We start from the raw sequence: 15,771 nt of genomic DNA on the forward strand, positions 1-15,771 counted from the left end.
CCATACCCCAGAAGAGACTGCTTATTTCAAGATTAAAGAGCTTTAAACACAAACCAGCATCCCAGATGGATGTCATCTGGCTATGTTCCAAAATTCTACAGTCATAGAAACAAAAACCTGTACTGAATAAATATGAAACTGTACAGAAGGAGCCAGTCTCCAATACTGAGACGGGCAGTTCTCAGCTCAGGCTTCCGCAGATGCAGACCACTACAGCGCGAGCCTCAACCTCGTTTCACCTACTCAGGCTCTGCTTCCTGTGCTAAGAAACTTTGGGTTCACACAGGCTGAACCAGACTCATGAGTAAGGACCACTTCTTTACAGTGAGGGATGAGCATTCAGAATAAGGACTTAGGAACTCACCTGCTTTATTAAGGATAACATGCCAGCAAATAATCAAGAGAATTAAATTAGACTCACTAAATTTCTTGTTAATCCAAAATCAGAAGGCAAGATTTGAATCAGAAACCTCTTCACAAATTAGGAAAGAATGAATAAGCAGCATAACAGTTTCCAGTTGCTAATTCAATGCAGGGTTTGGAATCCTAGCCAGGCAATGAAATGTTTCTGAGCAACTACATGCTCCCTCATTTCTCCTAGGTCACGTGGAATGAGTCCTGCATTTGCATGCGTTGATAACAAGCGAGGTTTATCTACATCAGTAATTCACATCAGCTAGTGAGATCCTACTGCAAAGTTTGCTATTCTCAGTTTTACTGTTAACCCTTGTCAGTGTCCAGACAACTGGAATCTGCAAAGTTGTATATGATGGATGCACCTTCCGATCATCTGAGGGTGTGAAGAGCGAAAAAAAAAAAAAGTCAGTCTAGGAAGTCAAAGAATTCTTAGCGCGAATGATAGGTTGGACAGCACAAAAGCAGATAGGAATGCAAACATAACTGCTAGCAAAGATGAAATGTATATATACAGTTGGAACACTATCAAATACTTCAACTTCTCACCTTCTCCAAAATACGGTCTTTCACATACTTTCAAATACGACATGAGATTATCGGGCGTTTATGATCCGTTTCCTGACCCTCGCACTCCCTCGGCACTGTTTGCAGACAGGCCGCCAGCCTCCCTGGCCGCGCACTCCACAGCTTCCCGCCCTCGGTGCGAGCGCTGCGCGGGCCTCCGCACCGCCCAACGCCGACACAAGGCTGCCACCTGCCGCGGCCCTGCCGCCAGCTCCGGCGCCAGCCCGGCGGGCAAGCGGCGGGTTAGAAAACAAAACAAGGCGCAGAGAGAGGCGCTGAGGTAGAGAAAGCCACGCTCGGTGTCGGGAAACCGGCGTTTCGCTGCCCGCGGCAGCTCACGGAGGTTTTGTACAACTGCAGCATCATTCGAACAAGGAAATGTGCATATTACAGGAATGATCCTCCACTACTCCCCAAAATGCTCTCTCCTCCCTCAAAAATGAGGCAACGAATTAAAACAGGCAGCAAACATACATTGATGTAATAACGAGACGGCAGTTTCACTCTGCTGAAGACACAGGAAATCGAAAGAAACACAGAACTGACTTAACTGCAGGACCAGATCTAAAAACTGTTAGCAGGTGATTAGATTGTTTCAGAGGAACTGATCCCCATTAAACCAAAAGAAAGACACGGAGATGGAGGAAGAATCTCCCTTAGCAGACAAAACAAGAGACTTTGGTGCCACAGCACGACTGAACATCACTTACTGGTTTCACAGAGCCCAGGATCCTTTCAGTGGTTCCCAGAGATACAGACACCGGTAAAGTAATGAAGGAGCACCAAGGGCTGTAGGGGTTTTGGATTTGGATAAATCTTGCATGGAAAGGTTACCATTTTATACTGACATACGATATGATCTTCACCCGGGATGCAAGTAATTCCCAACAGACCTACAAAGGGAGAGATGAGACTGCAGCAACAGCACCCACCTCCCAGCCCATGTGAAGTCCATTAACTGCAGAGCTCCCACAAGGAAGGGGCTCATGTAATCGCTGACCCCAAAAGGACAGGGAAAGGGATAAGTTGCACTAGTTGGAAGCTGCGGAAAAGCTGCACCACTAAACCAAGAGTGTGAGAACTACTGCAGTGTAAACAGCAAGAACAACTCACGCGGGGTCAGCAAGGAAGGTCCAAAGTTGAAAGGCAACACAAGCAGGGGCTTCCCTGAGCAAGGAGCAATGCTAACTTCCTATGGCTGCTTGTGAGCTCCGACTGCAACTTCCTTCCATGGCGAGAGAGTGTGCGTGTTCGCTCTCCTGCATCTGGTCTAGTGTATAAAAGCAGAATTTATTCTGTCATCTCTCCTCTGATCAAACAGCTTGCACTGCCTGCCTTCTTCCAGTTGCCTAGTTCTATGAAGCTTGTAGGAACTTAATTATTTTTGAGACATTCCCCCCTGCCCTCCCCCCACTCCATTTGCCAAAAATGATTGAAGTCTGCCAACAGCTTCAGAAGTAATTAGAGGAGGACACACACACGCAGTGAGATTACCCCAGACACCCTTCCGTTGGAAACCAAGCTAAAAATCACAGCATTTATTAAAACAGCTCTGTCCCCTGTAGCCAGGTTTGGAATTGCTGAACTTCTGTTATTGGCAGTATTGCGGGTTTTAAAAACAGTGTTTGGAGGACTAGATATGGTTTCCACAAATCAGACTTTTTTATCAAACTTCTGGCTCCAAGCCAGCCAGTTAGTTTTCCCATCTGTTAAGGGGAGATAGTGAATACTTACCTGCTACAGATGCTGTCTGTGTGCAAACGCAAACACTGGTTTAAAGATCTTCAGCACTGTTCTATATAAATAAAAATGGCTATAAAAATCACCGTAGTTTACAGCATGCATGTTTCAGGCCTTTTGAGTGGCTGCATCCCTTAAAAAACCCAAGTGTAGAAGCCTAACAGTGAGGGATATTTCGGCGTGTTACGGAAGGAGTGCATTCCTTTAGAACATCTTGGTTTACTAGTTAGCTTTCTGTTGCAGCGTTTATATAATCATCATAGAATCACAGAATGGTTAAGGTTGGAAGGGACCTCTAGAGATCATCTAGTCCAACCCCCCTGCACACGCAGGGTCACCTAGAGCACGTGGCACAGGACTGCGTCCAAGAGGGTTTTGAAGATCTCCAGAGAAGGAGACTCCACAACCTCTCTGGGCAGCCTGTTCCAGTGCTCTGTCACCCTCACTGTCAAGAAATTTTTCCTTAAGTTCCTATGGAATTTTTGGTGTTTCAGTTTCCGGCCATTTCCTCTAGTCCTATCAGTGGCCACCACTGAAAAGAGACCATCCCCGTCCTCCTCACTGCCTCCCTTGAGGTACTTATAGACACTGATCAGATCCCCTCTCAGCCTTCTCTTCTCCAGGCTGAACAGGCCCAGCTCCCTCAGCCTCTCCTCATAGGGCAGATGTTCCAGGCCCCTGATCATCCTTGTAGCCCTGCGCTGGACTCTCTCCAGCAGCTCCACATCCCTCTTGTACTGTGGGGCCCAGAACTGGACACAATACTCCAGATGTGGCCTCACCAGGGCTGAGTAGAGGGGCAGGATCACCTCCCTCGACCTGCTGGAGACGCTCTTCTTAATGCACCCCAGGATCCCATTGGCCTTTCTGGCCACGAGGGCACACTGCTGCCTCATGGTCAACTTGTCGTCCACCATGACACCCAGGTCTTTAACTCTTGCCACTTACTAACAGGCATATGTTGTTGAACAGGGCTGGTGCTTTTAAGAGGAATATCTGACCAAGAAATAATGGACTGGAAAAAGCCTTAAGCAGGGCTTCCAAAGACATTTCCTTCCCCGTGGATTCTCACTGGATAAAAACATTATATCCTCGCCCCTTGAGTGCTCAGTAGTTGTTCTGCCCCATATTGAAGGGCACGTCTCAAGGAAACTCTGCCACACTGGAGCTGCTCTGCTGGACACGGCCAGATTTCAGCCCGCTAAGCCCTCTTCTTCCCTCCTGTCCCTTCCCAGCAGGCCGTTTTGGCAAGGCTGCTTGTGCTCCAATGCACGACTTAGTTATATGTCTTTTTCAGGTGCACAAACGTGCGCTACCTGCCACAGTACGTCGCGGGATGCCAACAAGCAGCACCCGCTGCCATTCGTGTCTGTCTGACGCACAAACATAACAGTCCCATGAGAATTCAGAAAAAAAACATTTAATTACAAAAGAGCTTTTTAAATTAAAAAAAAAGAAGAAAAAAAAAAAGATAATGGCATAATGGCACTAAACCAGAAACAAAGTTATTTAAATGATCATAGCCACAGGACAGTCCTGTGTGATTTTATCCTGAGACTACACAGCTGTTCCTATCATCTACACTTTGCTCCTGATTAAAACAACATCTAGAGTTCCAGTAACAAGTAATCTTTTACAGAAACTGTAAAGTACTAGGAACACACATTTCGGCATTTCTACACGACAAAAACACCTTACATTTATTACATGAGCTTCATAAATATTTGCGTAAGCACTGCACGGGTTTCCTACTCTCTTCCTTAAACATAAAGGACAGGAAGCAGGTTTGTTCTGCCGACAAAAGCGATTTGCCTTGGGGCTCTGCCCATAACAGCACCGAGTGATGCCGCACAGGGGTACCCCGCGACATGGGGTATCAAGACCAGGACAGTCACATTACAACAATACTCCAACCAGGTATTTTTACCCCCTGCCTTCTTTCAGTACAATACTTCCTTCCCATAACAACACAGTCTTGACTTTTAAGAGCCAATAAATATTTATGCCCCCCCAAATTGTTCATGTGCTGCGCCTCATTTTTTACTGTGACCTTTCAGAGTTTTATTTCATTACATATCACACTGAGCAATCCAGTTTGTTACTGGGGCCTGTACCAACACTCAACAGCAAGGCCCCTTCTTTTCCCATGAGTGGCTTTGATCAAGTCAAAAAAAGAAAAATAATAATTTGAGCCTTGACTGGATGTAGAATACTCCCTACGAGGTCAACATAAGTCTGTAAGTGCACCAAAAGAAAATATTTAGCTCCAAGGGTATAATTTCACAGTTGCTCTCTCCGGCCGCCAGCGTGCAGGTGTGAGCGTTTAAGCGTGGGCGAGCTGGTTTACAAATGAATCGTAAGCGTCGCACAAGCTGGCGGGCCCAAAGTACCGCCGCAGGGCTGGGCCTCTGCAGCTGCAGTTCACAGCACTTCGCCCTGCAACGGGTTATGTCCATCTGCAATTCATCATCAGTGAATTCCGTGGGGAACTCGCAGGCCTTCACTACAAAGAGGAGGATTTGCAATAGTTTGCCCCGTGGACTATTCATTTTTAAGTGCTTTAGACTGCATCCACCAGCCTAGGGGAAATCACAATTTGATTTCTAGCTTGTCCACTCTGAGTTATCAGGTATAAAGCTAACGGTAGTCAGGTTGAGACATCACCCCCAAAGCATGGGCAGGCTCTACAGTAAACACTCACAATCTATTTTGAGTGAAAGGTCTGGTAGCTATGAAATTCAGAATACAGTTTCTCTCCACAGTTGTTTTACACTGAAAGTTTGTATTCTGCTAATAATTGGCAGTTTTTGGCAGTTCACAGAATGCTTTGCAGTCTATGAGATGTTCAAGAAAAGTGAAACCAGTGTATGCAGCATGGCCACATATAATTGCTGAAAAAATAAAGGTCTTTCTAATGGATGACAATATTCCAGAAAGGAACTGCCAGGAGTGGTGACTTTTACAATGACTCACCTTGTCATATTGTCCTATTTTTAAAAAAAATACAATCAAACAACCAGAATAAGAATAAAAATATTAAAAAGATCTAGCAAAACAGCTGTATAGAAAGCATTTTTCACAGTTGTTTTTAAATAGCTTTTTATCAAACTTTACCTAAAGAGTGAAAAAAATAGGACTTTCAAAGACAAAGACAGTATATATTGCATTGCAGTTGTTTCCTGTGCATTTCACACCTGGGAAATTCATGTGACTGGTTTTAAGCATTTTTAATACTGTACCATTCAGAAGTACTGATCAGAATTTGGTTCTCCAGTGCGCTCACACTATAAAAACCTGTATGAACACACACTTCTACACAAACAGATTGTAGATCTCTAATATAGAAAGGTTAAACATCTGTTTGAAAAATAAATTCTTCTGAAACAAGATCTACCAGATGGGACTATCATTATGGTAGATTAGTTCCATTAAAATATCTCACTTATTTAGTCTCATTCCAAATATGAGTGGGAAAATTGTTCTCTCTCCAATATTTTGCTGTAAGTAAAAGTGAAAATTTACTAGTAATCACTGTTGTGTATCCATTTCCTTTTTCTTTTTTTAACTAGGTAAGATTCTGTTAATTTATATACAGTACAGCAGAAATAAATTTCAGTGGTAAAAAGACACACTATCCCTTTGAAACATCCAGCATTACAAAGTAAGTCCACAGGTTGTTCCTTCACCATCTGTTGTGAGCTTAGCTATTCCTGGGTTTTATAACCCATTCAGCATTCGGGTTGAGCTGGTATAGGTCCTTCATGTAGGTATCATCATCAAGGCAGCGTTCTCCTAGTAAAGAGAAAGTGTGCTTACGTTAGTACCATAAATAAATAAACAGATTTTCAAAATTCTTGTCACAATAAATGATTGATTTATGTTTAATAGCCATTGTGAGAACACACGCTGGTCTATCAGGATGTGCTGTGAGAGAATCTCCCACTCTCTCACAGGCAGAGCGCCTCGTCTCACCCATTTCCAGCTCTGCGTCACGGCCCCTCTCCTACTCCACCGCGCAAGTGTTTGGGTAGGTGGCTGGTGGCCCCCCAAACTGGCCAGCCAGACGTTCCTAGGACACTCACGGCTCGAGTGGAGGACGAGCAGAGGCCGCCTGCCAGCTGGCTGGGCTCCCTGCTCACTGCACCAGCCCCTCTCCGCTCTGTTTTCCTCCACCCCTTCTCCTCTGCAGTTCACAGCCCATTTTCCTTTCAGGCTTTTTAGGCCAGCCCACCCCATGCTCCTGAGCTAGGCCTACCTGCCCCCGCTGCTTAACACGCTGAGGCAGCGAGAGCTCGGGGACAGCGGCTGCGCGTTCCTTGTCTGGCCCTGGCTGCTAAGCAGGACAGGAGTCCTGTTTGAGGCCCTTGACCCCACAGTGCACTCAGTACTCGAAACACGTCCCGAGACTGCAGCAGCTCTGGCAGGGGACAGGACCACGGTACTGCTCATGATGCCATTACGAGCCTCAGCAAAGGCATGCAGGTCTGTTGAGCCTGCCCCCCTACAGGAGACACTCACACCAGGTTGAATGTCAGAGTTGGTAGCAGAAAAGCTACAAATAGCAAAGATCAGAACATATAGTTTACTTAAACCTTCCAAGTAGGTTAAAATCAGGGAGTTGCTCTATGCATTTAAGAGTATTTGCTGAATTGATTAGAACTAGTATTTATAAGAGCTAACTAAAGCTGAAGTTCTACAACAACAACCTATTCAGGCAGCGGAAGCTTCTTCAGTACTCCATTCCATCACATAACAACTGGCAGAAAACGTAGCTGCCACCAGCCACATCTATGCTCTAAGAGACACACACATATTTTATGTAATTCTAGTTTGTTCCAGTTTCACTGGAATTCTGTTACAGACTTTTCTTCTACAATGTTAACACCTCTATAAAATAATAATAAAAGAAAACACACTCTCTTCCTTTAAAAATGTCACACAAGGCTGGGAACACAAACTAACTGGCATGGTAAGTACTGCTTATGCAAGCAAATAGGTAATATAATCATAATCAGGCATCCAAATATCTTTCGGTTTTGTTTGTTTGTCTTTGCCTTAAGACTTACTGAAAAAAACTAAAAAAAAAAAATGTAACAGAGAAATAGAAAAGTGTTATTTCAGTTTAAGTCTTCTAGTTGAGACACCAAAACATTTGAATTAAAGTAGTGATTGGGTACAGGGAAAAGTGCCAAAAATAGCAATTACATACAGAATTAAAACTTGCAGTGTGCAGATGTACTGAACCTTCATGGGATTTTATAACTTCAGATAAACTTTAATAATCCACAGTTGGTAGAGAAAAATGTAAATCCAATCAAATACTGTTTTCCATTTCTCTTTTTTTTCCCCTTTTTTTTTTATTTGCTCACCATGTGAAAGAAACTGTGATTTGAAACAGATTTCTAATGCAAAAATACCTCTGCATTCATTAAAGAAAATTTCAGAACTGCGTTCAAATAATGCTTTGGCAGTAACCTTGCTGATCGACTCTTTGTTTTAATCAATGGTTAGACACGGCAAGAAAGGCGAAATGTTGGAAAGCTTCATCGCTAGATTAGGTTCTTTCCATTTTAGCAGTGACTTCCCCATAGGAACTTGTACAAAACACTCAAATGCAGCGCACGAAGGGCTGCAAGTTCATTTATTATGCCTCAATTCAGAGAGATGAATAACATGAACTTCAGGCACCCTCCTATCCAACTTTTCTGTGGTTCTTCACTGTATATACACACCAGGTTCACCTGTAACAACTGCTGCCTTCCTCTAGCAGAGATAATAAGATATTACTAATGATGATCACACCAGCTTCTCTTCTTCCCTGTCCCCAAGGTTAACATTCTCTGTTGGCATCAGCACTGGTGAACCACAGACACGAAAAAAAAGGGTTTAACTCCCCCCAAAAATTAGCTGTCAAGAAAATACATGTCAAGACTAAGCCTATCAGCACATCTAAATTTAAAAAATTTATTTCCCATTCAAATGTTTGCTAATTACCTGGGGAAAACAAACAAACAGAAATAATATTCAGAATTACCTCTCCACATGTTTGTCTGGATGGGAATAGAGGAAAAGCTATACTACCTGAATCCAGCTTTATCACAGTCAGCTCGAGATAAATAGAAATATTTGGAAGGAGAACAAAAAAAAAAGAGAGGCAGATTTAAGCTTTAGACATTGTTCCAAGAGCTCAGACCTGCAGATTAGGGAAAACAAAGTGCTAAGTAAAAAAATTTCCTAGTTACATGCAGTCCTTTCTCCTTCCATAATGGCAGTTTTTGTCTCCGTCAGCTAGCTCTGGACTGATATGCTGACATGTGAGCTTGAGGTAGTATACGGACTGAAAGAGCACCCCCTTGATTCACGTTAATCTTTAAGGGGCAAATTCCTCTCCTGTTTATATCAGCATGCAACTGTGGGGAAGTCCATGGACAAAGTGCCAAGGACAAAAGAAGCTGTTCAGAAACCATCCTTACCGATATTTCCTCCTATTTCATACAGAAATACCTCTTCTCTCTTGAGTGTTTGGACATTTCCACTGTCAAGAACAAAACAAAAAGATTAACTCAACTGCCAAAGAGCTTGTACATCACCACTTAAGAGCCACTTAAACATGTCCAAGAGAAGTTACACTAGTTAAAGTCAACAGTGTACCAAGACATCCCTTCATGTTTTTACTCATTTACTGATACAAAAACGAGTAAGAGCACCCTTGCACACTAGTGAAAACAAGTAGTCCAGCAAATGAGTAACGGAAAAACATGACGGACATGAAGAGACCCAGGTCTTCAGAAAACAATTTCATCTTTATTAGCAAGTACCTGATTCTTACTCTTTATTTTATTTTATTTTATTTTTTTATTTTCACAATAAATATTCCCCACACCCAACTCATATTTCTGAAATACCCTCACAGTTTGGTAAGGGAAACCACATTCTCATAACTAAAAGAAAGGGAAAATAGAGAGTGGAAGAATAAATCCCCCAATCACAAAGCATTTTATTTTTTCTCATTGCTTAACTGTAGCTTAACTGTAACTTAACATATGCTCAAATGCATCAAGAAAATAACTTTTTGTCAGAAGTATTAAACCTCCGAAAACAACATTTAGGAAGAAATTGTTCCTTAAATCTCAACTAAAGTGCCGCACTAGCACAAATAGCTTTATGGAAATGTTAAGATGCAAAATGCTGGTGTTAAATGTTATTTTGTATTAAATTCTATTCTGATTTCATATTTTGCTTCTGTATACAAAGAAATAGGTATTATATACACGTAAGCAGAGACTTAGCTAATTATTTTGCTTTCTCAGTGGATTTGGATGACTCAGTGTAGCTTTCCTTTTAAATCACTGAACACACATGACACTTTCTCACATTTATATTCCTATACCTAGATTGCTGTAATACATAAATGCTATTTTTACAAAATACTTTTCCCTCTTTTCTTCATAGACTTGATTCTTAGACATATTTTCTCAGTTAATTCTTCCCAGAAAATTAGAAAAGTATTCCAGGCCCAATTAAACACACAGCAATTCATTTTCTTCTACGGGTGCTCACATAATCCTGAAGGCCTCATTAGCTTTAGAAGATTAGGAACACTAATTCCTCAAGCATGTATTCCAGCAAGCTGAGTTTAACCCAAAAGTTCAGTGACCTCACCTTGATTCCAGCTATTTTGAAACTTTTTTTAAATTCATGTAATATATGAAAAGTCACTTATGCTGAAATGCTAGTGAAACAAAAACGTGTTCATACCTTTTCTGGCTGAGAAACCTGGCTACTATATCAGCGGCTTTCAGTTCTTCTGTCAGCTGTATTGCCATGGAAACTTTGGAAAGATGAGGCGCTTGCACCCGTATCACTCCCTGAGGAACATCAGCCTGCAAAGCAATAACGATATTGGAAGGAAGCTGCTAGCAGGAAACTGCTGGCTTTCAGGAGTTTCTCAAAACGCAGCATGGAATAAGCAACTTAGTACAATGCTCTGCAAGTAGGCCTAACTACTGTCTGCTGCGCTGCAGAGACACAGTAACGATGCAGGAATTTAGTAAAATGACATCAGACCTTCAAACCTCTTTTTGATGGCAGGAAGAACTTCAGAACAAATGAACAGTAGTGTTGAATTATTTTTCAAAGACCTTGCTGATAACAATAATGATCAGTTCTGTATTAAGAACCCATTTTGGTTATGCAGCGTATGAGACCAATGTGGACAGGACTTGCATGCCTGAAAGCCTGGCAGCCTGCCCTCCCTCCCCTCTTCTCAGAAGTCTTCCCAGTTTCATTTCACCTGATATGCTGCCAGAAAGAAATCACAACATATTCATGGGTCAGTCTTCTTTAAGTGATTCCTCTTTTCAAACACCATTTCCTTTTAAAACACAGATATTCACTAGTGCAGCTTTGCATCTTCATTTCTTATTCTCCAGAATATATTCAGCTAGTCAAACAGCAGGTCTGACTACATAATGGATTCGTATTTTATTTCAACCCAGAAACCCATGATGATGAATATCAATCATATTAGTTATAGAGAAGGAGGGCTCCAAAGGACTGGTTTTTTTCTGTTCAACTGGCAGTACATGACATTTGAAGATACAAAAGGCATAATTTATTTGTGAATAAGGTCCTAATTTCTGTTCCTGCAAATCTTAAGATATTTTTTCTATTCGTATTACACTACCATTTACCCAGATGTACTCATTTTGATGGGCAAAGAAATGTAAAAATACCAGTAGTCAAGGCTGATTATGACAGTTCATTCTCCCCCTCCTCTATTAACTGCAATTGTAAAGCTGAACATTCATTCTTCCATAATCAATGAACAAATTTGGGCACCAGTGAGACTAGAATAGCTCTTCTGAAGCCATTCAAGTTAAACTAATATAGAATAAGTATAAATGTGATCGGAATCAAAAGCACAGTTTCCTCAGGAAACTAAAGGCTCATTATTGAATCGGCAAATTGAGCATTTGCTTCATAACAATCATGGAATCAAAGACTTGTAAGGCTGCAACGGATCTCAAAAAGCAAAAATGTAAATTTGTCTAATGTGTTCTTTAAAGCCACCACCTATGGAAACAAATGTCTGTGGCCACCTGCTAAAAAGTTAACTCCTGCTTAAACCTGTTTTGTTTCCTTCCAGCCTGCTGAGGTCACACTTTCTGGCAACAGGAAGGGTAACTTTGAAAGGTAAAAAGGATATTTACACACGTGCCTAACAGGTCTTTTATCAAGTTCAGCATGGTAAATTTAAATCAGCTTCTATGTTAGTATTCAACTCTGTATCATTTTGTCTCAGCTGAAATTAATGGAGATTTTCCAACAGGCTTTTTTTTTTTTTCTCCCCCCTTGTACATCAGGCATATGATGAATTATTTTAAAAGCTTACGTATAGGAGAGAAGGAACAAGAAACATCCACAAAGCTCCAACATTAAGGTCGCAGATGGAAGCACACAAGTATTTCGTACCGAGGGGAAACCAGCGCGCCGAGCAGGCTGCATTTTGCCCCTTTCACCACCTCCATCTACGGAGCAGCGCGTGCTCAGCTGGGCAGTGCTCGCGGGGCCCAGCTACACCGAGGACAGATACCCAGCACTTTTCTCAGCACAGGGTCGTGGGGCCATAAAGTCACAGCGACCACAAAAAGGTGAGTGCAGAGTTGCAGAAGGAACTAGCCTCGGCCTGGACAGTTCAAACCATCCAAGCCAGGAGCCCACATTGCAGTGCACAAGTCAAACACCTAGAAAAGGACTGACAACACGCTGAAGAGTGAGGTCACAGAATCACAGAACGGTTTACACAGAAGGTGTAAATGATACCAAGCAGGAACAGGGCACAAACGTTTTGGAAGAACAGAACTGGCATTCAAAATGATCTTGCTAAATGGGCAACTGAAAGTCTGGAAGTGTGATGCAGTTCAAAGAGAACAGCTGCAAAGTGTTGCATCTACTTTGGAAGAATCAGCTGTACAACTCTACAAGGAGAAACAACTTAGCAGGGAGCAATTGGTAAATCACCTGGGATTACAGTGGATCACCAATTTAGCAGAAGTCAGCAATGTTATACTGTGAAAATGCAAACAGGTGATACAAAAAAGGCTAGAGGACATGGTAGTTACTCTGTCCTGTATGAGATACACCTGGTAGCACTGCGTTGTACCACTAACCAGGTTCCTCCTAGATCAGGGCTTCTGAAAAGTACTGCCATTAATTTTCTTTCCAGAAAATCTCATGAGATCTCTAAAGCTTGGAAAAAAATAAATAGTATCTTTACATTTGGCAAGAGTGTATTACTTGAGACTTCAATTGTAATTCTCTGCTGGATTAAGGCGGCATAAAAACACCAAACTGAATTATCAAAACAAACAAACAAAAAACCTTTCTGCTTAAAACTGCAACATCATTTGCCTATTTCAGTAGATTCTACTGTTATTTCTACATTGAACAGGTGATGGCAGCATTCTTTTAAGTGTCAGCTCATCACAGCAGCTGAATTGTTTGCAAGGAATCCTCTTATTAAGACAGTATTAAAGCAATTCTATCACTGTTAAAAAGCTTTATTTTAAAATTTTAGGTGAGTTGTGATTCTGTGCGTGGATTCCTTCATCTATATTCTCATAAACAGACAGATATGAAAAAAAGATAAAGTGATGTCTGAGAAATTAAGCCATATACAACGTTCACAGATGTGTCAAATACTTCACAGAAAATGAGTTAGGAACACTGAAAAATATGGCTGCAGCAGATACTGGCTTCAATGGTATGAAGGATCCAGCTTTTTGCACGCGCCAGCACTAATCTTCTTTTGAAATGGTAGAGATTCATTTCTGCATTAGCCATCTAAAATACTATCTTCCAAACATTGGAAATGTATCCTGTAAGATGCTTATGAACATTCTCCACCACATAAATTCTTCACTAGGTATTTTTATGGCTACTGCATAGAAAGGCCTTAAATATGCAGGTGTAACAAGTTAGAAAATACATCATCACTGATCTCTCAAACATGCACAATCTTTTTTTCTCCCTTTTTAAAATTCTGATGTCAAATGGGCACTTAAAAATTACCAGCAAGTTACCAAGTACACCTTTAAAATCTGTGTATATACTTCAAATTTATTTCCTGACCCTTTAAGAGAAAGCCACCCTCAAAAGCTTCAACCTGCACAAAATATGATCTACTATTGGGAAAAAAAAAAAGGAAAAAAAAGATATACTTGCAGGAGTAAACCAAGCAGACTGGTGGGATATTACAACATATTCATATTCCCTATTCTAATTTCTGGCTTAACAGCTTTAATAGTTTACTATACATACATGCTAAAAAAAAAAAAAAAGACAACTCAGGCTAATGTATTTCTACAAGCAACCACAAGATGTCTCTAACTCACCAGATTCTTGAATATGTCTTCAAACCACAAGACTGTATTTTCACATAATTTAAAGCTGATTTGTGTTCATTATATGAGGATACAGGTGTATGAGGATACAGGTGTATGTCAGATGCATTGTCAGACAGAAAGGAAAAATGAATACAAGATACTACATTGTACAGGCCGCCAAAACCAAAAAAAAATTGTAATTATTTACTTAACTGAAATTACAAATACTAAGTAATTGCTAGACACATGAGATAACTTTTCAGAAAAGTTTTCATGTCAGGGGACAGCATTCAGTTAAAAAACCCTAAGGCACAGGAAAAAAAAAATCTTACTAAAATGTCACAGGAGGAGTTTTGCATTTTAAAGAACACATGAACCATGTCAGATTGAAGCATCTGCCTACCATCACTGAAGGCTCTGGTAGCAGTCAGATACTTAACAAAAGAGATACACTAGTTTGTATTTAGAGAGATAACATGCGAGTGGACACACAGACAGCAGCTGCCTAATAAGTGACTTTATCCCGTTTTGAATGTTTCTTATTCATTTGTGCATGCTCCAGCATGCTCCTCTTTACAAGGAATACTTAAAGGCTCACTGAGGCAGAGGTCAGTGCTGCGGGAACTCCTGTAGGAGAAAGACGGCTTAAATGCCAACTTTGGTTTTTCAGGCTCTTAAATATCAAACGTTGAATCTAGTACCAAATAAACATACAGTATGTTATGAATTCCATTGGGCAACAATGCACGGAAACCTAAGTACAGTAACTGTGAATGTTGTCACAACACTTGTCCCTCATACAAATACAGAACCAGTTGCTTCAGATGTCTGAAATTACGGTGATTTCAGGGGACTAAAACTATCTGTGGGATACTGTTTTTCAGAATACGAATGTTTTGCAAAATCTGTCCAATAAATAGATAAATAAATAAAAACTACAATCAACCAGCCAACCCACCCTCAGAAATGCATCTTGCTGGGTATGTGTAAACTAGGTAAGCCATACTAACTTACTACTTATCGAAATTCCTAGTTAAATAAATGTTTAAAAAATCCTCTTAGCAGTATCTATACAGCTATATCCATTGCTTTCAACTGATACGAGAGTCTTATTGATCTTTCATCAGTAAGACAGTATCTTTTCTTACATCATTGGGGGTCTTGTCTTGTTTCTCATGCTTTTCCCGGTCATAAGCCATCTTTTTCAGAAGTTTCTTCATAGCTTTGTCCTTTTTCTCCTTCTTTTGGCTTTCAGTGTTCTGTTTTCTCACTTGGTTAACAATAAACTTAGGAATCTAGAGGAACACAGGCAGTAAGGATGAATAACTGCACCATTTCCTTAACTATCAGAACTTATACAAATTGACAGATTATGAAGCAGAACTAGAGAAATAGTATCTATTTCCTGTAATAATTAAAGATTCAAATAACATAAGGCTTTGAAAATACTTTAGAAAACTTGCACTTGTGATGTTCCATGCCATACAGTAAGCTCTCAATGAATCAGAGGTGGAATCATGTCTTTATACAGAGTTTTGCTTTCCTCAGCCAGAAACATTCACTCAGCACAGTCTGTGCAATGCTGATAATATCCCTTCCATGAAAAGGTCAAGATTGTTTAAAGTTGCTGATGGACAACAAAGCCTGAAGTTCTCCAGCCTCT

The 15,771-nt window shown here is 41.0% G+C and overlaps 1 protein-coding gene across 1 annotated transcript in view; it reads right to left on the reverse strand.

Annotated features, from left to right (window-relative positions):
• Window positions 1-5,933: 5,933 nt before the first annotated feature.
• Window positions 5,934-15,771, reverse strand: part of ARHGAP18 (Rho GTPase activating protein 18) — an 85,878-nt gene continuing 76,040 nt past the window's right edge. Inside the window, exons 12-15 of the mRNA XM_088533880.1 lie at window positions 15,257-15,403; window positions 10,480-10,604; window positions 9,195-9,256; window positions 5,934-6,513 (exon numbers count right to left, since the gene is read on the reverse strand). Of these exons, the coding sequence (XP_088390006.1) occupies window positions 6,422-6,513; window positions 9,195-9,256; window positions 10,480-10,604; window positions 15,257-15,403 (426 nt within the window). The 3' untranslated portion in view covers window positions 5,934-6,421. The remainder of the gene's footprint in view (window positions 6,514-9,194; window positions 9,257-10,479; window positions 10,605-15,256; window positions 15,404-15,771) is intronic.

The sequence above is a fragment of the Tinamus guttatus genome, unplaced genomic scaffold, assembly GCF_059628265.1.
Source record: "Tinamus guttatus ecotype Peru unplaced genomic scaffold, ASM5962826v1 Tinamus_guttatus_pri_ptg000525l, whole genome shotgun sequence".
NCBI lineage: Eukaryota > Metazoa > Chordata > Aves > Tinamiformes > Tinamidae > Tinamus > Tinamus guttatus.